This window comes from Adiantum capillus-veneris, chromosome 2 (assembly GCF_014529385.1).
Source record: "Adiantum capillus-veneris isolate H3 chromosome 2, ASM1452938v2, whole genome shotgun sequence".
NCBI lineage: Eukaryota > Viridiplantae > Streptophyta > Polypodiopsida > Polypodiales > Pteridaceae > Adiantum > Adiantum capillus-veneris.
In genome coordinates, this window is record NC_140932.1 from 35,655,151 (window position 1) to 35,681,592 (window position 26,442).

Here is a 26,442-nt window from a genome sequence, read left to right on the forward strand (position 1 = left end):
AAGAAGCGCGACGCCGCTGCCTTGGAGCGCGAGCGCGAAGAAAGAAAAGCAGAATTGGATCGTGAACGCGAAGAAAGAAAAGTAGAAAGAAAGGCCGACTTGAAGCGTGAGCGCGAACAAGCGCGCTTGGCGGCCGACGAGAAAGGGCAGCCTTGGAGCGTGAGCGCAAGCAAGCGCACTTGACGGCCGAAGAGAGAAGGGTAGCCTTGGAGCGTGAGCGCGAGCAAGTGCGCTTGGCGGCCGAAGAAAGAAGGGTAGCTATTGAGCTTGAGCGTGGGCAAGCACGCGAAGCCCAACGAGTAGTGGCCGAAGAGAGACGAGCGGCCTTGGAGTTAGAGCGCGAGGCGTAGAGAGACCAGCGCATGCAAGAGTTGGTCCTACAGATATTCACCTCGAAACCCGAGCCGGCCAAAGATGTTGGTGGTTCATCAAGTAGCAGAAACTCGAACTCCAACAACCCCGTCACAGAGAAGATCACGTTCAGTAAGTATGATGGTAAGATGGATGCTAGTGTTATTCATTCTTGGTTATATCAATTTAATGCTTATTTTGCGATAACTAAGAAGACAGGGAATAGCAAGGTTTTGATGGTAGCCATGTACCTTACCGATGACCATTAATTGGTACCATGCATGGCAATAGGCACAGTTGGCGGTGCACCTAGAGGAAGCCGACTACCCCCATTTCAGTTTCTTTGGATGTACCCTCCATCTCCCTCACTAGGGCAGAGATTACCAGGCTCATCATACAGGACTTGATTCAGTTGGATACGAAGAGGACATGGATACAACCTACACATGAGCTAGGTACGAAGATGACTTTCTATAGAGAGCATCTTCTCCGACTCACGGAGGATCGTTTTGTGATCGGACCATGATATATGGATACTCATCTATTTCACACGATACGATGTGCTATTGGTCAGATACGCATATCCTCACATCAACTAGAGATCGGGATAGGCAGAGTTAGAGGAGTACCCGCTGAGTCCAGGATTTGTCAGGTGTGCCAAATAGAGCCGGAGAGAGAGCTACATTACATATGTCACTGCCCAGTATACTATGAGATACGAGGCCGCTTTCACTGTCTATTCACAGAGGGTTTTGGGCCAGTTTCTAGAGTCATGAGATACCAGGATCAGATGCCTCGGATTATACTTACTGGAGATTCGCAAACACAGAGAGGACCTCTTGAAGAGGGGCACAATGAGAGAGATCCAGAGACAGCAGAAGATTACAGATTTCTTTCAGTCACAGACAGAGGAGTTCGAGCAGCCCCCACAACATAACAACACCAGAGGCACCAGAGGCATACTGCTTGATCGGGCGATAGAGTTGGGGCGGTCCCGTCACCCACGGATGAGGGGGACCCTCTCGACATCGACGAAGATTGCGACAGAGATCCATACCATACTGGCGTGACATAGGAGCCGTCCCGGATACTGATGTATATGTATATGATGCCTCGATTGTGAGAGAGCTCCATTGTATCAACTCACCCTTTGTCTTCCCCTTTGTATTAGCTTTCACCCCACCCCTACCCACTATTTTCTTTTCAGTTCTTTATACTTTTTGTACCCAGACCTGGTATTAGATTCACCACATGTAACCTTTTGGTCTCATAGGCCATTTTGGCCTTTTGAAGACGTTTATATTACATTTCATTTCATTTCATTTCTCACGCTTCTGCACACGTGCACTCTCACATGGTATCAACAGCTTCAGGCTTTGTTGTGTTCTAAGGCGCATTTCAACATGAGGTTCCTCTTCCCAAGCGATCACAACAGCTAGCGTTTTTGCAAAACAGCCAACGATCTTTGCAAGAGGGGGTGGCACCATCATATTGACAACGTTTCTCGCGAGGGAATGCCTTGCTACTTGCATTTTTGCAAGATCTCATCACCATGGTTTGCGTTTTTGCTGCTGGCTGCCAGCACTCTAGAGCCCTTTTCCTCGCCGGAAACGCCCCTCTTACATTAGCGTTTTTGTCTGCCCTTTGCTTTTTTTGGGGAGCTGCGTTTTTGGACAGATGCTGCGTTTTCAGCACGGAGAGGGGGAGCACTAGGCCTTGCACACCATGGATCTTGCCTATCCCACATGGCTTCGCATCCGGTGCGTTGCCGTTAAGCATCCTTTTTAGATCTGCAGATTTCAGTCATAAACACCTGCTGTGTTTTCTCTGTTTTCAGCCCACTCTGGGTTGCTAGATTGGTTACCCACCCTCCCTACACCCTCTGCAGCACCGCTCCGGACCCTGCCGGAAGCGTACGAGCATGCTGAAAATCACTGGACAGCAGCGTTTTCATCACCTTGCAGTTGCGTTTTTTGGTGGACAGCAGCCACATGGCTTGTTTTTTTCACAGAGGATGAAGTTACCTCCTGCCAGGACACCATCCGGTGGTGGTCCGTGCGGTCTCTCAGGATTGTTGCAGTACACGATATCTTTGACATCGGCTTGATCATCTACAGGCGTATGATCCTTTGGAGATCCATTCATTCCAGCCATCATTCGATGGTTGCGCACTCCAGACGGGGTGGTGACTTGTGGTTTGTTATGGACACACCTATGCACTCATCAGAGGAGTTCACACGAGATATGGCCATGCTCATGGCATATGGGATTTTGACATTCCGAGAGAAGACACCACCATCTTGGGTGGACAGACACTTACCATCTTGGGTGGACACCACCATCTTGGGTGGATAGACACTTGCCATCTTGGGTGGACAGACACTTACCACTTGACCTCGACACGTCAGATCACTTGCTTACATAGGAGCATCTACATGGACTTAGGGAGAGGATCTTGGATCTCTTCTTGGGCAGGTTCATTGCTTGGATCTACAGATTGGAGTGGGACTTCAGTGCTTTGGACTGTCTTGGAGACTTCACTCGCGAGATGCGGGATATCTGGCATCCCGCGACTACATCCGGAGTCACTCGGAGCTCGGCTTGGATGGTAGTGCAATTGCTCTTCTACACTCTTGATCATTTGGATTGCTACCTTCAAAGTTGCTTACACTCATCCTCGGTAACCTTACAACAGACTCATCCCCCATCTTGGGCAGTAGGCCACCTCTAGCTCATTCACATAGAGAGCCACACTGAGTTGTGGTTTAGTGGCGTTATTGGCGTGGATTCTGTTTTGGTTGACACCGGGAGGATTGGAGGCAAGAGATACATGCAAGTCGGTGCAGACAGATTGGTCTGGCCTTTCCTCTTCTCATAGGTTATTCACAATGCAGACTGCTTAGTTTGGCTTCCCTAGTGCTACAGGATGATTACGGTGTAGACAGCTTGGTTTGACCACACCTCTTCTTAGAGGCCCTTCACATCACAAACTGTTGAGTCTGGCTTTCCCCTCATCTTGGATTACCCTACCTATTGACAGGACACCATCCGATGGGGGTCCGTGCGGTCTCCCGGTGACCGCTGCAGCTTACGATAGCTTCTATTGTGCAGACTGTTTAGTCTGGCTTTTCTTGATTCGGAGGACGTTCACGGCACAGATTGCTACATGTTGCCTTCCTGGAGTTTTACACAGCTTAGCCACCTGGCCACCTTGGGTTGTAGGTTCATGCCTTGATAGGCTTCCGTGCATTCTCATGACGAATCTTGGGCTTCCCCGTTTTCTCCAAACGGTTTGACTATAGACACCACAGATTCTATTGGGCAAGACACTTGCAGGTCTATTAGCACTTCTTTCATGACAAGGAGTTGTTTTCACACTCAGTTCGGGACCTTCACGCAGTACCTTCACGTTGCATTAGCTGAGTACAATAGTTTGCTACACTGCTTGTGACGGCATCTTTCCATGGAGGTTTCTTGGCGGTCGGGACGCCCCAGACATCTGCTACACTCGCGGATTTTGCCGGAGCATTGTCCTTCAATGGACATTGCAGCATAGGCATACTTCTACGACTAGTATGTCTCCGGGCTGGCCATCCATAGTCTAGGTTGTACCTGGTCTGCGACCGCCCTCATATATATTTCTTTTCTTGTTGGGTCGTAGGGGATTTTATCCGGCATTGCCCTACTCCCCTTGGGCAGCTATTTATGGCATAGTAACAGGGGACGCCCTTTTTCGGGCTTTCCGTCCCCACTTGCCGTCCCACCCTCTTTTTTACACTAAAAATCCATTTGAGCCCCGTCCCTCGTCCCGCGTTCCCTGTCCTGGAATGCATCCCTTGTAACTATGATTTATGGGGCCAGGGGGGTACCCACTTCCATCATATTTGGTTATTGTGTATTGGGTCTTCTGCTCATGGTAGTCATGGGGGACTGATCGCCCCCCCCTCTTCTATCGTACCTTGCGTTTGTGTTCCTCTCTCTCTCTCTCTCTCTCTCTCTCTCTCTCTCTCTCTCTCTCTCTCTCTCTCTCATGCTTCCGCAACTCTCACAGAGATGCCCCACTAGTTGGGCTTCTTAGATGACCATGTATAGTTCTGTGGGTTTTATGCGCATTTGCCAAGGCAAGAGTCTCTTGAACAGGTACCAGATTAGCTAACTGCTAATCCCAAGCAGGTACAAGTTGATTTAGAGAGATTTCTCGCGAGAAATCTCTTCTAAATGAAAAGGCAAGTAGCCTACATGTGTGGAACTCAAGGGCTACCTTCGGCATGCAAAACAAAGCCCAAAATAGAGAATTATAGCTTGCCGTAATTTTTTGCAAGTTTAGAGTTTTGACCTTTTTGATGCCTAAAGGTCCGAGGAGCTTCGAGGAAGCTAGGGAAGAGCTAAACAGGTGTTGTGGTGCGTTTTAGAGGCTAAAGACAGAGAATTCAGCTGTCACGTGACACATCTAACCCTGTGTGCACGCGGACAAGCTACTTCATGACCAGGGTTGAGTTCAGTCAAGTTAGTCTAGAAGAGGAAGTGTTCTGGCACTTTAGTGAGTCTGTTCGCAGACCATGCATGTCCAGACACTTAGAATAGATGCATATCCTCTGGTTGCACACAACATGATCATTAGATTTCCATGAGAACCCATCAGGAGCATTTTTACAGTGCATAGACCTATTTTTCCTATTTTAGACAATTTTCACTTATTATTTTTAAGTGACTTTTGTTGGGAACTAGGTAGAGCAAATTAGCAAGTGAAGTAGATAAAGAAACCTACCGCTAGTACTTTCTGGTAGAAGAGGCAGCAGGAACCCGTTGTTCATGAGGCAACTTCTCAGCAAGACCCCCCAAGACAAAAGACCTAGCGTTTTTGCAGATGCAGAGCTAGCGTTTTTCAACAAGACAGAAGCCTTGCGTTTTTGCACAGCAGATCAACCCGGCGACAACACGACACAACAGATCAGTCCTAGCGTTAGGAGATTCCCACAGCAAAACAACAGATTTCCTAGTGTTATCAGATTTCCGCGCAAGATCATGTTTCAGCCCTAGCTTTTTTGCATCAGCCTGACACCTCAGCGTTTTTGCAGATCTTCGCGACAGGATCAACAAGTAGACCAGCGTTTTTGGTTTTCAGCATCAAGACATCGCAGTAGAACCCCCAAACCTTGCAGATCTCACCTTTCCACAGCTGATCCTCGCCGCACGGTCATATCCATCGAAGTTTGCAGATTCAGCCCGGCAAACGCAGATCCTGAACGCAGATTTCAGGATCTGCATTTTCAACGCGTCGTCGTTGCATCTTCGTCATCGCCGTCGTTACCGACATATAGATAGAATGTAGCAGATAAAGATTTGTAGGTTTCAGCCATTAGCATTTTCAGTTTTCAGCCCGTCTCGTCGTCGTCCTCATCGTCGTTGACATCGGCGGCAAGTCCAAGCATTGTAGAGATTTGTGCAATCAATAGTAGACCGCTCTCGCCATAGAGAGTGGGGCCTTCGGAGGAGGGTTTGACAACTTGTTTGGTGTCGTTTACTTCTCTCATTATCTCTCAGTCTCACTATCTTCATTCACAGTGTTCATCACTTTGTTTGTGTCCATTGCACTCTCTAACTAAAGGAACGGAAGGCTCTCCCTTCCGTAAGTAAAAGGAACACCCTTGAGCACAGATCGGAGCACTCATCTTGAGCAAAGTTCAACATTCATTTCCGCTGCACCTAACGTCAACGTGCTCTAATGGGCGTGGAAAGACACCTTTTACATGGCGATTTGGTTTATGAAGCCTTCTAAAGTCATCATGTTGTCGAAATTGGGCTAGAGAAAGGAATTTTCGGCCTAGTAGAAGTGGGACAACTCGTAGAAGATTACAGGTTTTTTTTTTCCAAGTCATAAAGTACAGGTAAAGTTAAACAATGAATAGATTGGGTGAAGGCCTAAGGCTAGAGGTCACAGAGAGAGAGAGAGAGAGAGAGAGAGAGAGAGAGAGAGAGAGAGAGAGAGAGAGAGAGAGAGAGAGAGAGAGAGAGAGAGAGAGAGAGAGAGAGAGAATGAAATAACAAATTAACGTCTTCAAAAATGGCCAAAGTGACCTATGAGACGAAAGAGTTTACAAATGGCGAATCTGATACAATGTCTATGTAAAAGAATGAAAACTGAAACTGAACTGAGCTAAAGTGAAATGAAATGAAATGAAAGGTTGAAATGCTGGAATCAAGATCCTATCCTATGATATCCAGCATCGGTCCTTGGCAAAGCTCATCAATGTCCTCCTCAGTGAGTAATCTGACTAGGCGTCTCCCATATCGTGCTAGAACAATCTGGACCATCTGATGCAGCTTCCACCGATGTCTTGATGACCCTCGCAGTCGTGGGTGTCTGAATCTCCCAAGCTTAGTGGCCCTGTGAGTTAGTGTACTCCTGGTACAGGGGGACTCTGAAGTCTGCTGTATGCCTGCTCATCTGAATGTCGCGTTTGTAGTCTGAAGAAATCAGTGATCTCCCTCTGTGTCTCTCACTGTCTGGTCTCCTCAAGAGGCTCTCCTTGTGTCTACGCAGCTCCTATAAAAATAGCCCAAGGCATCTCTGATCCTGATATCTCATAACTTTGGCCAGTGGTCCAAAACCCTCTCTGAAATGAAATGAAATGCTATATTAACGTCTTCAAAAGTTCAAAATGACCTATGAGACCACAAAGTTACAACATGGTGGAATCTAGTACAGGTGTTGTGGTGCGTTTTAGAGGCTAAAGACAAAAAATCTAGCGTGCTGTATTTTTCACGCTAGGTTTGTAAAAGTGCTCTAATGCGTGCGGAAAGTCACCTTTTACATGGGGATTATGTTTGTGAAGCCTTCTAAAGTCGTTATGTTACCGAAATTGGGCTAGAGCAGGGAATTTTCAGCCCAATAGAAGTGAGACATCTCGTAGAATATTACAGGGTTTTTTTTTCAAGTTTAATTGGAATAAAGAAATACTGACAGGGGTGCAACCTTTGGTCACTGTCTACTTGGGAGCACTCTAGCTACCAAGTTGTAAACTGTTGTAAAGTGGTAATTTCGAGCTACAGGTTTATTTGTGAAGTCACTTTGTGTCATAAAGTACAGGTAAAGTTAAACAATGAATAGATTGGGTGAAAGCTTAAGGGTACAGGTTGGTTTGAGAGAGAGAGAGAGAGAGAGAGAGAGAGAGAGAGAGAGAAAATGAAATGAAATGATATGATATATTAACGTCTGCAAAAGGCCAAAATGACCTATGAGACCATCAGATACAAAGTGGTGAATCTAATACAATCTCTGAAGTACAAGTACAAAAAGTAATGAATGTAAAATGTGAAAAATGAAAAATGAAGTGTGAAATGTAAAATGTAGAATAGGCCCTCAATGACACTCTGGGTGTCGTGCTAGAATGCCTCTGATCCTCTGATGAAGTCTCCGTCGATGGAGTGTGCTCCTGTGTCTTGGTCGTGGTCGTCTCGATCTCCCGAGCTCAGTCGCCCTGTCAATGAGGGTCTCTGGTATGAATGTGGGTACAACTCTGTGCTTGTGGTTGGTCTCCTGGCTCCCTCGATCCAAAGAAATCTGTGATCTGTCTCTGTCACTGTCGTACTCCATGTCTCCTCAACAGACTATCTCTATGTCGATGTAGCTCAAGTAGATATAAGCCAAGGCATCTCTGATCCTGATACCTCATGACTCTATCTAGGGGTCCAAAACCCTCCTTGAATAAGCAATGGAAGCGCCCTCTTATCTCATGATACACAGTGTAGTGGCATATGTAGTGTAGCTCTGTCTCTGGCTCTCTATCGCATAGTTAGCATATCCTATACTCTGGTGGTATCCCTCTGAATCTACCCGTCTCAATCTCCAGCTGATGTGAGGATGTGCGAATCTGACGAATTGCACATCGCAGACCATGAGACAAATGAGTGTCCATGTAGCTCGGACGAATCACAAACCCATCTCCCAAAAGTTGGAGAAGATGCTCTTTGTAGAAAGCATTTTTCGTGCCTAACTCCTGCATCGGCTCTACCCATGTCGTCCTGGTGTCCAACTGTATAAGATCCTGACGAATGAGTCTAGTGATCTCCGTCCGTGTGACTGACAGTGAGGGTGCATCCAGGGAATATTGAAAAGGAGGCAGTCTATCCATGTTGAAACCATGCCTCTGAAACCATGAGGTCATCTGCGCATACCAACATGATGCGTCTCCTTGCATCGCTAATTGTCTAGAGGACTCAAAAGCCAATCTAGTATATCTGCCTCTATGTGTATCCCATAGACTGTGCATATAGGACACTGATCTGGTAAGAGCCTCAATCTCTATAGGAGGGGCGGCTACCTCCGCTCGAATAATCGCATGTGGTACGGAGGCCTTGGCTCTAATCATCCGGGTATCATAAATACCAAGGGTCTCTCCATGCTCCTCCAACTGTCATGATTCACAGATGGTCCCCAAACCTAGACCCCATAAAGCAAAGCTGAAGCAACCAAAGTATCAAAGAGCCATAGCTTTGTTCGTGGTTCTTGAAACTGAACCTGCGAACACATCCCCTCTAGCCCTCCCAATGCCGCATAGGCTTTGGACAGTCTAGTCTCTGCTGCTCTCCTCAGAGTAAACCTCGGTCTCGTGAATACCACCCCCAGATATGTATATGCATCTGTGTACTCCTCAGTGTCTTGACCATATACGAGTGTAGGTGCCGATCTATTGACCACTGTGGTGTGGTGTTAAACACCATAACCTTGGTTTTACCAAGGTTCACAGACAATCCACTATCCTCTGCAAAGTTGTGCAATGCATTCAACTGTCTCTGCATGCCCTTTGGTGACTATGTTATCAACGCAATATCATCAGCATATAATAACAAAGGGATTCATGTCCCTGCTAGTTGAGCACCATTGTCGCCCTCTTTGTCAATGTAGTCAGAAACCTCATCTACATACATACCAAATATTGTAGGGGACAAACGACACCCCTGTTTCACTCCAATAGTGGAATGAACAATGTCAGCAATCCCCTCAAGAGTGCGTACATGGCCAGTCACTGAGCCGTATAAAGCCATGATCCCCCATATGATCTCTGTGGGTACTCCCAACTTCAGTAGCCTGCGAATCAATCTGGCCCTCGGCACTGTGTCAAATGCTTTGCGGAAAGTCCACAAAGCAACAATACATCCGTCTCCCATGTGCCCGACATGGTAACAGGGAATGGCCGTTTTCAGGTCTCCATTTTTCGTTTCCATTCTAAGTTCTCGTTCTGAATCCTAGTTCTGTGTTTCAAACCCGTAACAGGGAATGGCATTTTGTGGCAATTGCCATTCCCCGTTCCCCATTCCTGGTAACTATGGTGCGCGACCCTCCTCAAAAATGGCTTTGAGAGTAAGAATATGGTCTAAAGTGGAGAAACCCCTCCTGAATCCAGCGTGTCCTGCTGCTCGTATGCCCTCATTTTTTGCCCATTTACTCAGTTGCTGTTCAAGAATGGATGCATGCAACCGTGCCAATGTGTACCCTATCATAATAGTACGGTAGTTCCCTAGCACCGTGGGGTCCCCTGCCTTGAAGAGAGGTACAATAGTAGATAATCTCCAAGACTCGGGTAGTCCTTCACACATGACACGGTTAAACAACCGCGCAAGAACCTCTGACAATAAATCTCTAGCATGTATCAAGTGCTTTGCTACCAAACCATCATGATCATATGCTCTCCTAGTCCTCATCCTGACAATGGCGTTCTTCACCATCTCAGTGGTAAAGAAGGTACTAGTGGCTGACATGGCTCTAGAGGGTCAGAGAGATGAAATGAAATGTTATATTAAATGTCTTCAAAAGGCGAAAATGACCTATGAGACCAAATTGATACAATACTTGTGGATCTAATTTAAAGGTAAAAATAAAATTAAGTAAAGTGAAGGACTCAACTAAAAGACTTAATCATCAGACTGAAACCATCATCATCATCATCATCATCATCATCATCAATGCCCGAGGATGCGCGACATTAGGGGTTGTCTGAGAAAGTATTGCATCGGTGGTTGAAGAGCTTCGCCAATTTTTACCTCTGTAAATAATCGTACTGGGCATTTCCTATATCGTGCTAGAATAGTCCCGATCCTCTGATGGAGCCTCAATCGATGTCGTGGTCGCCCTCGTAGACGTGGGCGTCTAGCTCTCCCGAGCTCAGTGGCTTTGTCCACTAATATACCTTTGGTATAAGTGGGCTCTGAAGTTTGCATGCTCATCTGACTGTTGAGCTAGAGGGATTTTATGAACGTGTTCTAGAGGTTGGATGAGACAAATAAATGTACAACTGTTCTATTTCCTCTTATCATTATGTAAAAAAGGGAACAAACACAGTGACCAAACTAGAATTAAGTGAAGGACTGGATCTGCAAGGGATAATTGATGGAGCAAAATGAATGGGAGAGTAATGTAGTGCAATGTGTTGGGTTGAAGGCCCAAATGGCCCCTTTGTGTATAGTTTTAAAGGTTATTAACCTTTGGCCAAGTTCACATTGAACTTGGCCACTAACTTTAAATTGGTCCTATACATTTTAATAAAGGGAATGTGAGTCAATTTTTACTCACTAACTTATTCCCCTAATATCGTGTAGCGCTCTTGCTCTCTCTCCCTCTTCATTCTGCTAGCGCCCACTTCTTTGTTTGCACTCGCCCCTCTCCAAGGTACACACCCTGCACATTTCCTCGTGCTCTTTCACTTGCACACACCGCTTCGCACTCATCAACTGGTATCAGAGCTAAATTAGGGTTTGCTCCCAAACCTGCAAACGCTGATTTTCAGCCAAGGAGGTCAACTTTCACGCGAGAATTTGCAATTTCATCGCCAAAGGACTCGTCCCCGGACACTAGAGAGCTCTCGGCAAGTCAAATTGACCTAAAACAGGCTGAAATTAGGTCAAAATCAGAAAATTACAGGTTATGACAGAAAAATACAGGTTTTGCAAATCATGTATTAAGGTATGGGAATATCTGTGCTAGGTCCCCGCTACCCGAAAACAAAGAAATTGCCGAAAAACAGATTCCAAAACAGGTGTTTTCAGCAAATTTCAGATTTATGCAGGTTTTTGCAAGTGTTTTTATGATGCGGCTACATTGGAGAAAGTGCAAATTGATGCAATCTACGTACGTTTGACAAGTTTTGGCTACGTATGACCATTTGTGGCTCAATTTCGTGCAATTTGATGGTACAAATTGGGGCTTTTACTCATACATGTTTTTAAAGGCTGTGCATTAGCCTTATGTATGTTCTGTGAGGTTAAAAACAACTAAAATTGTTGTTTTTGAGCACAAATTCGCTCGCTCAAATTTCCTGCGCATAAATTTCAGAAATTGTTTTTTGTGCTTAAATCGACCATTCGCCCCAAATTGCTCCTATGACCATTTGGAGTTGTAGTGCACACCTCTGTGAGGCTATACTTCGGTTTTTATGCATTTTGCCCAAAAATTCAGCGTATTAGCCCTCTTATTTGTGCAACTATGGCCTCATCTTCTTCGGATGTAAAGAATCTCTTCGAGATTAGGAGGTTCGATGGAACAGGTTTCGACCTTTGGAAAGACAAGATCTAGGGAATCCTATTGTTTAAGGATTGTGAAGGGGCACTTGAACAGGTAAAGCCATATAATATGACGGATGAAGCATGGGTTAGCCTGAACAAGAAGGCTGTTACATACATTAAAATGGCCATGACCGATGAGACCGTCATTGGATGTGAAAGGTCTCACAAGTGCTTTTGATGTGTGGGAGAAGTTAAAGGGAATGTATGAGAATACAACGCCTGTCAACCAAGTGTAGCAGGGCTACAGTGTCCTTCACGGTACAGTGTCTTTCACAGGACAGGTCTAGGCTGGTTCACACTGGACGGACATTGGATGGACTCTCTGGGCTGGGAGTGACACGTGGCAGGGTACCGACGGTGGTCTAGTGGACCTCGTGGCCAGGTCACCACATGGCTGACATTTATGAGTTGTTGGTGGCTCTTTATGGTGGTACATATGAGTAGTCGTTTTGGGCCAGTGGCATTATCTTGCACGTAGTCGTCTAGAGTGAGCCTATGCACAGAGTACTTATGCACCATTCCTGCACATCTGAGCCTCGACACCCCCATTGTACCTGTGAGTCCTGGGCTGGAGCTGAGTGTGCTGCCTCGCCAGAGTCTGTATCAGTCTTTGAGATAGTCGAGTCATATGTTCTGGTTTGCTGTTGTGTCTTTGTGAGCTCTGTTGACGTCTTTTGTTTCCTTTCTGTTTAGTCTGTGTGAGAGAGATTCAGTCTGTTGAGTGAGATTGTCACGCACATTGCACTGAGGACCATCCAATGTAGAGAGCACGACACATTATCCGCGCTAGAGATGCTCTCATTTTGGCGATCACGGTGGGACCTCAAAGGAAGTCTCACTCTTGTGGAGATACAAATCGTGAAGCTAATCGGTTGTTACCTGGCTCTGCTCACTTGCTTACACTGTGTAGATAGGTTGCTGGTCTGGTCCTCTCTCGCCTTGGTCCAACCAGTCCTAGTCCTCGTCTTTGGTCCTGGTCTAGTCCTCGTCCCTGGTCCTGGTCTAGTCCTAGTCCTCGTCTCTGGTCCTGGTCTAGTCCTCGTCCCTGGTCCTGGTCTAGTCCTCGCCCTGGTCCAGTCCTCCTCGTCCTGCCAACGAGGTGGTCTAGTCACTGGTCCTAGACCAGGTGGTCTAGTCACTATCCTCACTTGTCCTGTTTTAGACCTGTGTTGTTCACTGCATGACACATACAAGGCGGTCAGTTGAGCGTCAAAGTGCACTACTGAGCCCTCTGAAGCACTATAATCGAAGACGCCCTGTGGTATCTAGTAGAAGCCCATTAACCTCATCACCCATATCTCCACATACGACATCCCCCATTCCTTCATCCAGTTCCACATCTTCCAGATCACCTTCTCCAGCAAAGCTCTCTCTTATTCTGCTAGAGCAGGCTATTGAGCAACAGGCTCAACAAGGGGCCATGGAGGCGTTGGCTAGTGTGTGGGCTAAGGTAAACATCAAGTTTCCCACCTTCAAAGGACTCTCCTCGGAAGATGCGGATGACCATGCACGGAGGTTCGTATCTCTCTGTAGAGGTCGTGGTCTTAATAGGGAAGATGCTTATCTGGTACTTTTTCCATCCACCTTGGACGTGCTAACAAACAAATGGTACAGCCAGTTTGCAGAGAATCATTTTGCAACTTGGGCAGACCTAAGACAACAGTTCTGTGCAGCTTTCAGGCCAGGCGACTACCAAGAGAAAGTGTTGGATGAGTTGGCCGACATGGTGCTCAACCAGAGGAGACTTTTGCAGAGCTTATGACCAAAACCAAGTCTCTGGTTGCCAAGCCTCCCCAGCAACCCGGTGAATTCATGGTTAAGAAGTGGGTGGAGAAGGCGCTTCCCAAAACCTCTCAGCAAAAACTCCGGGAGAGTCTCCGACCCGACGCCACTCTCGAAGAGTTCATCACAGCTGCTACGAGGATAGAGGGGGCTAGGAAGCTGTTCACCAACCCCCCTCACATAGAGACCCCCTCTGTGTTTTTGGAAAGTCCTTTTGATCCTTTAACTTCTTTACACAGGGAACTGGAAGCCCTAAAGTTACAGCGAGCTCTTCAAGAGGAGAGGTCCTTCTTTCTTAGACAAGAGAAGCCTCCACATCACGAGGCATTGGAACAGATTAAGCGCGAGCTAGAGGAGCTCAAGTGTCAGTAAGAGACTAAAGCTACGGTTTGGTGTAGCTCATGCCGCTCTCCAGGGCACCCTCCTCAAGAATGCCCCCTTCGGGTTTACTGCCACTTCTGTGAAAAATCTGGACGTGAGGGCAAGGATTGTTACTACCTCAAGGGATTGCGAAAAATACAACAAAGTCTTGGTCCTTCTCTTCAGCAAGGGCTAGCACCTGCATCCAACATGGTTTCTCCCTGTGGCCATCCACACCATCTGCCACCTTTGCTGACTGCCCCTCCTATGCAAGGTATGCCAAGTACTTTTCCGTCTCAGAGCTTTTATCATACCCTTGCTCCCTCATCACCTCAAAGCTTGTATGTCTCCACCTCAAACTCAATGCACCAGGAGCAAGGACCACCTCGCCCTTCGACTCGCCCTTTGAATCGGCCCATTTTGTGCTACAAATGCGGGGAATATGGGCATTACCAAAGCAAATGTCCCCTGCCAGAAGGGTCCCCTCCTTGCCGTCATTGCCCTGAAACGAAGGATCACTACAGCAAGGATTGCCCTAAACATCGTGCATCCACGGCTTCAAACTCAAGTCAAAGCCAGAATGAGTTTGCCTTCCCCAAGCTCAACTTGATAGCAGTGAGCACTGTTTCTCAGCCGCCCCCTTCTACCGACGTGGTTACCCCTCAATAAGCCGCCGCAGTTGGGAGAGGAGCCATCGTGCGTCCTCACCCGGGCCCAGAGAGCCGCTCTCGGTCTTAGCATTCCATCAAGTTCAACTCCCCCACACATTCTCACACCAGTGGATACCCTGCCGGCAGCTGTTAACAAGCCATCCCCTAGTGCCATGAAAGAATCCAAATCTTTGCTCTCAGATATTGATGAAGCTTTCTTGGAAGGAGTTTCCGATCTACAGAAGATCAAGATACCAGAGGAACAACAACAGGTAGAAAAAGCGAAGCCTACAGCAGAGACAGTCTTGAAGAACACTTTCCAACAAGTGTCCCCCTATGACATGTTGCGGCTAGATGCGAGTTTCAGAAGTGACACCCTTGCAGTTATTCAGTCACTTTACCCTGGAGCAGCTCCTAGTGGCGGGCACCTCCCAGTGCGACCGTCAGAGTCCTATATGATATCCAATCCTGCTGCTCCACTCACGGATTATAGAAGCCCTCGCCTGACAGTGTCCGTTTTAGGTCAACATTTCTCAGGAGTGATAGTGGATGGTGGATCTGGCATCAACCTGATGCCCGAGTTCACTATGTTAGCTCTAGGCTACAGCCTACTCGACCTGCTCCCTTCACAGTTACATTGGCCGATCAACGAACAGTATACCGAGTGGGCATTGTGGACAATGTGCCTTTGCAGGTACAAAACTTTACTTCTAACTTGGATTTTGTGGTGGTTCGTCTTCCCCAGGTTGAGGGCGGATTTCCCTTGCTTATTGGAAGACCATGGCTGCGACACTAAAGCACTCCACGATTGGGGAAACGATGCAATGTGGATACATACTTCCGGCTCCCCGATGCAACCGATTCTCTTAGGAGGAGGTATGGATCCCGTGGTATAGCAAGTTTCTTTGTCAATGGAAACCAACCCTGAACATGAACAGCCTACTCCACCTACTCCACCTGACGGGTCGGATGAGGATCTATTGGAATGGTTGGATGCTACCAAGTCTATGCCTTGTTATGGAGTCTCTATTCACTGTTTGCTTGAAGGTACACCCTTTTCAAATGTTTCCATAGTTACGATACTTAATGAGCCACCTGAGCCTTTGAAGAAGCAGAGAAGCGGGAAGCAATCTCCTCTATAGGAGTTCACTCCCCCTCAAACATCAACCCCTTTGGTGTCTCTTTCTTCTTCGACCAGAAGAAAGCTCTCCTCTGTGTTTAGCAAACTCCCTTCTAAGAGCCCGTCCTGCAAGATGAATTCCAAGATCTTGATAGCTTTCTTGCTCATGATAGCGGTCTGCTCCTTACTTGTCCCTATCTACCCTTACCCCCTCGACCTTACCCACAATCAGAATGCCCACATCCTTCGGGTTCACAATTGTGGCAAAGAAATCATCAAGAGCGCCAAACATTGTTGTTCCCATCATCTACATGAGAGTCACCAAAACAATAGAGAGCAGGCACTAATGTTCTCCCCTGCTGTTGCTCTAGGCTCCTGGCGGCAGGCCCTCCATTGGTGCTGGCTTCTCCAGAATCCTCCCTTGGTGCCGGTTCCTGCATTCTGTTGTTCAACAGATGAAATTGTCGCGATCGCTTGTCTATCCCCCTCACCTACCCACTCGCCCTCGCCCTCCCCCTCCTACCTACCTACCCCTCGCCCTAGCCCTCCTACCTACCCCTCGCCCTAGCCCCCCTACCTACCCCCTCCCCCTCCCACCTAACTACCCCCTCGCCCTAGCCCTCCTACCTATCCCCTCGTCCTCGCCCTCCCCCTCCCACCTACCTACCCCCTCGCCCTAGCCCCCCTACGTACCCCTCGCCCTCTCCCTCCTACCTACCTACCCCCTCGCCCTAGCCCCCCTATCTACCCCCTCGTCCTAGCCCTCCTACCTACCCCCTCCCCCTCCCCCTCCCCCTCCCACCTAACTACCCCCTCGCCCTAGCCCTCCTACCTATCCCCTCGCCCTAGCCCCCCTACCTACCCCCTCGCCCTCGCCCTCGCCCTCCCCCTCCCACCTAACTACCCCCTCGCCCTAGCCCCACCTACCTACCCCCTCGCCCTAGCCCCCCTACCTTCCCCTCGCCCTCCCCCTCTACCATCTCGCCCTAGCCCTCCTACCTACCCCCTCGCCCTAGCCCACCTACCTACCCCTCGCCCTCCCCCTCCCACCTACCTACCCCTCGTCCTAGCCCTCCTACCTACCCCCTCGCCCTCGCCCTCCCCCCTACCTACCTACCTACCTCGGATTTCAAGCATTCACCTGGGTACTACCTACCCACCCCTCGGCTTTCAAGCAGTCACCTGCGTTCCTTGTGGCTTTCAAGCATTCACCTGCGTTCCTTGTGGCTTTCAAGCATCCCGTTGTTGTTAATGCTTTTTGTTATGCCATTAAGATAGAGCTTAACCTCACCTGCCTTATTACTCGAACTTCTGATCATCAGTCTTTTCAAAAATTTCATCTGCAAGTAAGGACGATGTCATTTTCTTCTCACTATGGTTATGGAGGATAAAGATGCGCCGGATCCAAACAGAGCATATCTCTTTGTTGAGGAGCCAAGCTGTCTGTTTTGCCGATTGGGAATCTTGGACTATGCAATCATATTGGGTTCTTGCCTATTAAAAGGCTCAAGGCGTTGCAAGCAGGGCAGTGTTCTACTCCACTTTTGAGGCATGTAAGGTCATGGTTGGGCCTAGCACTTGCTTCAAGAAATGTACGGATGCTGTACCTAGTGGTTTTCTTTCACAATTTTCCTCTCACCGAGACGGTGAGCGGTCTTGTGGCGGGCAACCTGTAGCAGGGCTACAGTGTCCTTCATGGTACAGTTTCTTTCACAGGACAGTTCTAGGCTGGTTCACATTGGACGGACACTGGATGGACCCTCTGGGCTGGGAGTGACACGTGGCAGGGTACCGACGGTGGTCTAGTGGACCTCGTGGCCAGGTCACCACATGGCTGACATTTATGAGCCGTTGGTGGCTCTTTATGGTGGTACATATGAGTAGTCGTTTTGGGCCAGTGGCATTATCTTGCACGTAGTCGTCTAGAGTGAGTCTATGTACAGAGCACTTCTGCACCATCCCTGCACATCTGAGCCTCGACACCCCCATTGTTCCTGTGAGTCCTGGGCTGGAGCTGAGTGTGCTGCCACGCCAGAGTCTGTATTAGTCTTTGAGATAGTCGAGTCATATGTTTTGGTCTGCTGTTGTGTCTTTGTGAGCTCTGTTGACGTCTTTTGTTTCCTTTCTGTTTAGTCTGTTGAGTGAGATTGTCACGCACATTGCATTGAGGACCACCCACTGTAGAGAGCACGACACATTATCCGCGCTACAGATGCTCTCATTTTGGCGATCACGGTGGGACCTCAAAGGAAGTCTCACTCTTGTGGAGATACAAATCGTGAAGCTAATCGGTTGTTACCTGGCACAAAGGAGTAAGAGTAAGAGTAAGGAAAGGGGGAATGCGAGCAAAGGCAAGGGTGATGTGACTTGCTATCAGTGTGGCAGGAAAGGTCACAAGAAACCTGATTGCAGGTATAAAGCCGAGTTAGAACGGAAAAAGAATGGTAGAGACAAAAAGAAAGAGAAGAAGGAAGTCAAGACAGATGCACAGGATAGCTCAAAGGACAAAGAGAAGGCCAATGTGGCTTCTAGTGTTGTGATTGAGGAGCTGCCAGATGTAGAGGACATCTTGTGTGCCACTTTGTCAGATGATGATGCTTATGACTTTGATGCCTCTCTTAATGTTCATTCACAGGACATGCAGATCACTAAGAGTGATCTTATTGATGCTTTGTTCACTGTCAATGATACATTATCCCAGACTTGGATTGTTGATTCCCGTGCTTCATTTCATGTGACTCCTATCAAGGAGTGTTTCTCTACTTTTGATGCAGGCAAGCATGGCCATGTATACCTTGGAAACAATCATGCATGTTCCATTGAGGGTATAGGCACTGTGCATCTCTCCATAGATGGCACAAATGAGCTTGTCTTGCATGATCTTAGATATGTGCCCAGAATCAAGAAGAGTCTGCTTTCTGTCGGTCAGATGGATATGCATGGTTACAACATCTTGTTTGAGAGAGGATCATGGAAAATGACTAAAGGCTCAAGGCTAATTGTAAAGGGCACAAAGAAAGGGACACTTTACTGCATGCATGGAAAGGCCGTGTTGGGCAGGTTTATTGCATTGGTTGGAATTAACTCTCACATGGAGTTGTCGCACAAGAGGCTTGGCCATATGAGTCAAAAGGGCTTCTCTAAACTTTGTACTTTGAACAAGCTTGATGCTAAGGGCACAAAGCTTGACTTTTGTAATGAATGTCAATATGGCAAGTAAGTAAAGCGTTCTTATTACTCTGGTGTCTCTCGTAACTCTTGTGTGCTTGATCTTGTACATTCTGATGTATGTAGCATGCCTACTAAGTCTATGGGAGGTGCATGCTACTTTGTCTCTTTTGTTGATGATCATTCTAGGAAAATTTGGGTTAATTTGCTTAAGTCTAAGGATGAAGCCTTTGGTGCGTTTAAGAAATTTTATGCATTTGTGACCACCCACACAGGTAGAAAGCTAAAATGCTTGCGTACGGACAATGGGGGAGAGTTCACAATTGCTGAATTTAACAAATTTTGTGAAAATTTGGGCATTAAGAGGGAGCTTTTTGTGCCATACAGCCCCTCTTCTAATGGTGTGGCTGAAAAATTCAACGGGTTTGTGAGAGGGTGAGATGCATGCTGTCCACAGCTAATCTCTCTCATGGATTTTGGGGAGAAGCTTTGAAAACTGAATTGCATATATGCAATCGATCCCCTCACATGTCTTTGAAATGTGACATCCCTGAAAAGGTTTGGTTTGGTAAGTCTGCTTCATATGATCACTTACGCATTTTTGGTTGCACGGCTTTTGTGCATGTTAGACTTGAGTTGAGGAGTAAACTAGATGCCAAATCCATTAAAGGCCTTTTCATGGGATATGGTGAAGAAGGCGAAATGGGTTACATGATTTGGTTACCTCAGCTCAAAAGGGTTGTACGCAGCCGGGATGTTGTTTCTAATGAGGCAAGGCTGCTTCAAAACAATTGTGCCTCAAAGCATGACCATAAAAGGGTCAAGTTTTAGCATGACCAGCCACCTATTAGGCCTATTCTTGACCCTTAGGATGCACCACATGCGGCTGAAAATGTAGATGATCCAGTGGTGTTTGAGCCAGATGATGTTGGGCAGCAAATTGAGGCTCCTGAAGGGTATTTGCAGCCACGAAACAATGCTGAAAATGGTGCTGAAAATGATGTACAACAGCCCATTCTTGATGATTTTATCATGCCACCTGATGTAAACCCATTGTCGGATTATGTGGATCATTGGGTGAGGCGGTCTACTCGTCAAAGACGGCCTGTGAGCAGATATGATCCCTATGTGCATTACATTATGTTGACAGATGAGGGAGAGCTTCTTACGTATAAAGAGGCAAAGACATGTGAGCACATCGACAAGTGGGAGCTTGCTATGCAGGAAGAGATTAAAGCTTTGCATGCTAATCGTACTTGGGATTTGGTGGAATTGCTCAAAGGAAGGAAGGCTATTCCTAACAAATGGGTGTATAAAATCAAGACAGTTGATGCAAAACCCAAGTATAAGGCAAGGCTAGTTGCAAAGGGATATGTTCAAACCAAGGGCATAGACTCTCAGGAAGTGTTCTCTCCTGTAGTGAAGATGACCACTTTGCGTGTATTGTTTGCCATAGTGGCTGCTCTTGATTTGGAAATGGACCAAATGGATGTATATACTGCTTTCTTGCATGGTGATGTGGAGGAAGAGCTTTATATGAAGTAACCCGAGGGTTTTGTTATTCTTGGCAAGGAACATTTGGTATGTATGCTCAATAGAAGCTTGTATGGGCTGAAACAATCATGTAGACAATGGTACAAGAAGTTTGATCGCTTCATGCTTAAACATGGTTACAAAAGAAGCCATGCAGACCATTGTTTGTATACCAAACGTGATGAGGATGGCAGCCCTATCATTGTTGTGCTCTATGTAGATGATATGTTGATAGTTGCAAAGAAAAGAAGCACTGTTGATGCTCTTAAAGGGCAGCTGAAATATGCATTTTCAACGAAAGACCTTGGGGCAGTTGAACATATACTTGGAGTGCGTGTTACAAGGAAAAGAGACAAGCGCCTATTGTATTTGTCGCAAGAAAAGTACATTGAAAAGGTGCTGGACAGATCTAACATGGCTGAAGCAAAGCCTCTTGGTGTGCCATTACAGCCATATGTCAAAATCTCGAAGAATGATTGTCCTAAGTTAAAGGAAGAAGCCAATGACATGCAAAGTCTGCCTTACACTTCAGCTTGTGGTTCACTTATGTATGCTATTGTTGCTACTAGCCCTGACATAGCCCATGTAGTGGGAGTTGTGAGCCGGTTTATGGCTAATCCAGGCAGGTTGCATGGGGATGCAGTGAAGTCCATTATGAGGTACTTGAAAGGGACTTAAAATAAATGCCTCTGTTATGGTAAAGGACCATTGGAGTTGAAGGGATTTTGTGACTCTGACATGGCTGGTGATGTGGACACACAGAAATCCACAAGTGGCTATGTGTTTACTCTTGCGGGAGGTGTTGTTTCATGGTGATCTCGATTGCAAAAGATCGTTGCATTGTCTACTACAGAGATTGAATATATTTCAGCCACTGAGGCTGCTAAAGAGGCTATTTGGTTAGTATTCCTATGCAGTAAGTTTGGTTTGCCTGCCAAGGCACCTATGCTTGGTTGTGATAGCCAGAGTGCCATATGTCTGGCAAAGAATGCCATGTTTCATGCACGCACAAAGCATATTGATGTGCGGTATCACTTCATTCGAGAAGTGCTTGAGGATGGCCTTATTACATTGGTTAAGGTCCATACATCACAAAATCCAGCAGTTGCTCTCACTGAGTGCTTATCCAAAAGCACAACATTATCTATGCATAGAGATGGTGGGAGTCACGTAGCTTAAAGGCGCCATTTATGCCTTTAAGTGGGAGGTTGTTGGGTTAAAGGCCCAAATGGCCCCCTTTGTGTATAGTTTTAAAGGTTTTGGCCAAGTTCACATTGAACTTGGCCACTAACTTTAAATTGGTCCTAAACATTTTAATAAAGGGAATTTGAGTCAATTTTTACCCACTAACTTATTCCCCTCATATCGTGTAGCGCTCCTTCTCTCTCCCCCTCTTCGTTCTGCTAGCGCCCACTTCTCTGTTTGCACTCGCCCCTCTCCAAGGTACACACCTTGCACATTTTCTCATGCTCTTTCACTTGCACACACCGCTTCGCACTCATCACAATGTAAAGTAGAAGAGGATGGAGTTCTATGACTAGGGTCTCAGATTGGATGCGATATGTGGAAGGTGTATGACCATGATATGCACTATCTAGTTAGTGGCTCCGTTCGCTACCTAATGAAGGTGTGAAATGGTGTACATCATTTTATTTGTTTTAGGGGGGGGGGGGGGGGGGGGGGGGGGGGGGTGTTGAAGTGCTCCTTAAGCAATATGCCTGAATAACAAAGCTCGATTACGTGGCATAGCGATTCGTATGGCTGCATGGGCTTTCAAGGCTATTGTGTTTCTTTCATGAGAATTTTTTTCTAAATGTTCAATGTTTTCTGCTTTCAGTAAATGAAAGGATCTGTCAATACTTTGTTGTTTGTTTGCCCCGTAGAACGCAATGGCAACCTTGTCTCAGAGTTGAGGTTGCACGTGTAAATGGAAGCAGAAATTCAAAGTCAAGTGTTCAAGAGCTTCAATCTTCATCAAAAGAGTGCATAGAATGGTGGGCCAAGGTATGAAAGAAACATAAAAGAATTGTGGTATCATGTATAACAGACATTGAGCCAGTCTTTTTTGTTTTCAAATCCACAGAAGGTAGAGCAAATGAAAAAGCCAGTTGTGAAGGAGTTAATAAAGAGATTGAGCTATTCAAATTTGCTCGGTCTTGATGAAAATTTGAAGAATGGCAGGTGCGTGCCAATGCCTTTGCCAGTCTTCTTCTAGTTCAGCGATTGCTTTTCTAAGGCTAGAAACGATTTTCTGTTAGCTGTGTTTCTTTTTTGCAAGTAGAATGTTTCTTGATTGTGGACATTGGCAGGACAGCTGTAGAGATGGTTCTCTGAACGGGGAGCTGCTAGGAGTGAAAACAAAGTATCCTTGTGAAGTGTTGCTCTGCAGGGTATGTTCATTTCAATTTCAGGGTTCATTGTTGACTAGGCAGAAAGGGCATCTTGCCAGTTGTCAACTGTAACATGATGAAAGCAATAGACTTGGGGTTATTAACACTTATGGGGAAGAAACAGTTTCAAGAGCTTGTGAAGTAGTGTTGGGTGCTGGGTTCATAAAACAGAGACTCTGGAAACCCCCAACCCACCTCTTCTAGCATTTTCTCCTCACGGCATGACCCAAAGCTCGAGATCACCAACACACTCTAGCTATAAGTACTCGTCATTGGCAAGCTTCAGATTGCAGTGGTACAAATATCAGTACTCTGTAACTTCTCTGCTGTTGAGCATTATGCTCCTACCGTGTGCTTCTGTATCTCAACTTTAAGCACTACTCTATCACCAGCTCGTTGCTCTACATTCTAAGACATTCACATGGCATGCTTGATGGTTGAAACTTGCTGCACGTGTTCCTGTTCCAGGGAGTGGACAGTAGCAGATCCCACAGGAATGAACTGATTGTCTAACTTCTGAGAGTATGGTTTGCAGGTGGGAGAATTTTACGAGGCAGTTGGATTTGATGCTTGTGTTCTTGTTGAGTATGCATCTCTTAATCCAATGTCTGGTTTGCGGAGTGACACAGTGCCTAGGGCCGGATGCCCGGTGATGGTGAGCATATGTAGTACAATTCCACTGTCCGAGTTCAGAAGTTTTGACTGGGATTGGTCTAGATATCCATCCGTTTGAGTTCAAGCATTTGAAACTTGGCAGAATTTGAGGCAGACCCTGGATGCTTTAACATCTTCTGGATTCTCAGTGGTGAGTAATTTGGAAACTTTTGCATGAATAGGGGTTGTGTTTTGTCTTATAGTGATAACTCTTTTCAGTGTGTTTATGAGGAAGTGAAAGGTCCCTCCCAAGGCCGAGTACGCAAAGATCGTTTTGTCTCAGGGTATTCCATGCTTTTTATTTGTTGCAAAAAGGATTTCTCCTTTTGTAATTTTGAGCTTTCCCTTTTCTAGGGTGAGCTTTGTCGGTTTTGAGATGCCATCACATATTTCAATGTTACTGCTAGGCATGCCCATCCCGGAAGTCCTTATGTCTACGGTTTAGCAGAGGCAAATGTTGACCTGGATGTACAAGAAGAAGTATTTGTGGTTGGTACGCTCCTTTTCAGTAAGCTTTACTAAGATGCTGATGGTGTCAATTCGTTTAGAAACTCTCTCCTGTTTATTGGCCACAGGCATATCAAGATCTTCTCGGGGTTATTGTTTAACTTTTGTCTCTGAAATGATGAGGACATTTTCGGTGGAAGATGCTTTGACTGAAGAGGCAGCTGTTGCAAGGCTTAGAACAAAAACTTGTTTTCAGTTATTTCTGCACAGGTCTTTGCAAAAACATTCTTCAGGTATCCATACAGGGGTGTCTTCTTCTACCAACACACAACATGAAGTGAGAAGCTTAAAACTATGTGAAAATTATAAGCTCGAGTTTCACTTTACATTGTTTGCAGGACTATATAATTGGAGGGAATATGGTGAAGGTGGCATGTTATGGGCTGAGTGCCAGGGTAAATCATGCGAATGGTTTGATCATGATTCTGTGTCACAAATTATCGCAAAGGTAGCCTGAATGCTGCATTCAAATTTCACGGCATCTCTGTAATAATTGGGAGTGATACAGAGAATTCCATGCATTTGGTTAAACACACAGCATTGAGTAAAGTCTGCATTTATTTCAAAGAAAAACTTCTGAATCTTTATTGAAGGGTATCATACACAAATCGCTCCTGTACCTTATTGCCACGGGTTTTTTATAAATGCATGCTATGTAGATCGAAGTCAAGGGTTCATTATTTCACTATTACTAGGCGATAATGTTTTGTAGCAACTTGCTGTTTTCGTCAAAACATTTCAAGACTTGTTTTTGACTGATTGAGTGAGAATTTTAATGTAGAAGATAATGCTGTGGCACAGACTGCAACTGCTGAATCATAATTAAGAGATCAGAACACATATTGGAAAGAACAGTATTTGCAAAATTTGAAGAATTTGTTTTGAAGGAATCTTCCTGACAAGTAACTCACAATTGCGTATCATGAATAGACCTCAAATGCTCCAAGTAACAACTAGTGTGTCTTTTGCTGCACAAACACTCCTGCTGTCTGGCTGAGATCAGCAAAGGTATATGGCCTGAATCGGCCTTGAACCGCTTCACACGAGCCCCCTGTTGCCTTCAAAACTCTGCCATAAACTTGCTGAAAAATAGCAGCAATCCTGCCTCGTCTACTTGGCTGTAAAATGCAGGTTCTTAAAGGTTCTTTGTGAGCAAATTGAAGCACAGTACAGTCAGCCCTCTCTCAATGCAAAAGCATAAAGAGAGAGATTTCTCCACGACAAAAACGCCCACCAGTTGCACTCCTGCTGGCTGAAAATATTCATGCACTCTCGACCGCAAGGCCGACATTGTCAAGCCATGGCTCTGATACCATGTCGAAGTGCAGTGGAAGATGTGATGACATAAGTTTTGGAGATTAAGAGAAATTCAACAAGCTTGTATTCATGGTTTGAGAGAGATCGATCGAGAGTAGTCAAATGCTGAAGATCGACTAAGAACACTTAGCATTAGCCTAATAAAAATGAACTACCAGCATGCTCTTGTCTAGAGCTTTAGGGCTAGCTTTGGATGACATCTCTGATGACTCTTAGAATACATCATAAAGTTGATTCATGTGGAGGATAGAGATAACTACTTGACAATCAACTGAAGAGGCTAGGACATACCATAAGGGTTACATGCCAACAATCCTCCCCTTCAGCTAGAGGTATAGGATGGCAACAATGACAAGATGATAACAACGAGACTCTAGACAAGGTGGCTTACATGAGAGCCCTCCCCTTGAAATAAGGTAGCATAATGACAAGCTCCTTAGTGACAACGAGAGGTAGGACAATCCTCTACATGGATACACGAAGATGACAACACCTAACAATCCATATTCAAGACTCCTAGCCTACACTCAGAAACTGGTCTCAAAACAAGAAATAGGTATACAGGAGTGACTTCAACAAAACAAGAGAGACTACAAAATGTCTGCATTCGAGTATCCCATGACATAGGAGGTAGAGCCTTCTTCAACAAGGTTGGAGTTGCCTTTGTTTTTGTGCTGACCTTTGACTTTGTCTTTGAGGTAGCATTTGTACGGTGGATGGTTGGTTTTTCCACAATGTGGACAAGGCTTGATAGAGAAACAATCTTTGCTCGAATGGCTAGACTTTTCACAATGAATGCATTTAGCTTTGAACCTGGAACTTGCAGATGCATAAGCTCATTACTTCTAGTGTTCTTCTTCTTTCCTTTTGTCGAGCTTTCTCTCCTCTTCATGTGGAGAGTTGATGACATCCTTGAGCTTTGGACACGGATTCTTTTGTTTCAGAACAATGCCTATCTTGGCATAGTCATCTGGCAATGGATTGGATGCTTGGATTAGAGGAGTCTCAGCACTCTACAATTCAGCGTCTAGTGTAGTGACTATTGGAG

General features: G+C 46.1%; 1 protein-coding gene across 8 annotated transcripts in view; it reads left to right on the forward strand.

The window, feature by feature from the left end:
* The window catches only part of MSH1 (MUTL protein homolog 1), a 212,754-nt gene that overhangs the window by 8,470 nt on the left and 177,842 nt on the right, over positions 1-26,442 (forward strand). For all 8 annotated transcript variants that reach the window (XM_086484589.1, XM_086484566.1, XM_086484534.1 and 5 more), the window contains exons 3-11: positions 22,410-22,530; positions 22,610-22,707; positions 22,841-22,916; positions 23,452-23,571; positions 23,674-23,721; positions 23,790-23,854; positions 23,978-24,063; positions 24,146-24,310; positions 24,416-24,525. In XM_086484589.1, coding sequence (XP_086340715.1) covers positions 22,410-22,530; positions 22,610-22,707; positions 22,841-22,916; positions 23,452-23,571; positions 23,674-23,721; positions 23,790-23,854; positions 23,978-24,063; positions 24,146-24,310; positions 24,416-24,525 — 889 coding nt within the window. The remainder of the gene's footprint in view (positions 1-22,409; positions 22,531-22,609; positions 22,708-22,840; positions 22,917-23,451; positions 23,572-23,673; positions 23,722-23,789; positions 23,855-23,977; positions 24,064-24,145; positions 24,311-24,415; positions 24,526-26,442) is intronic.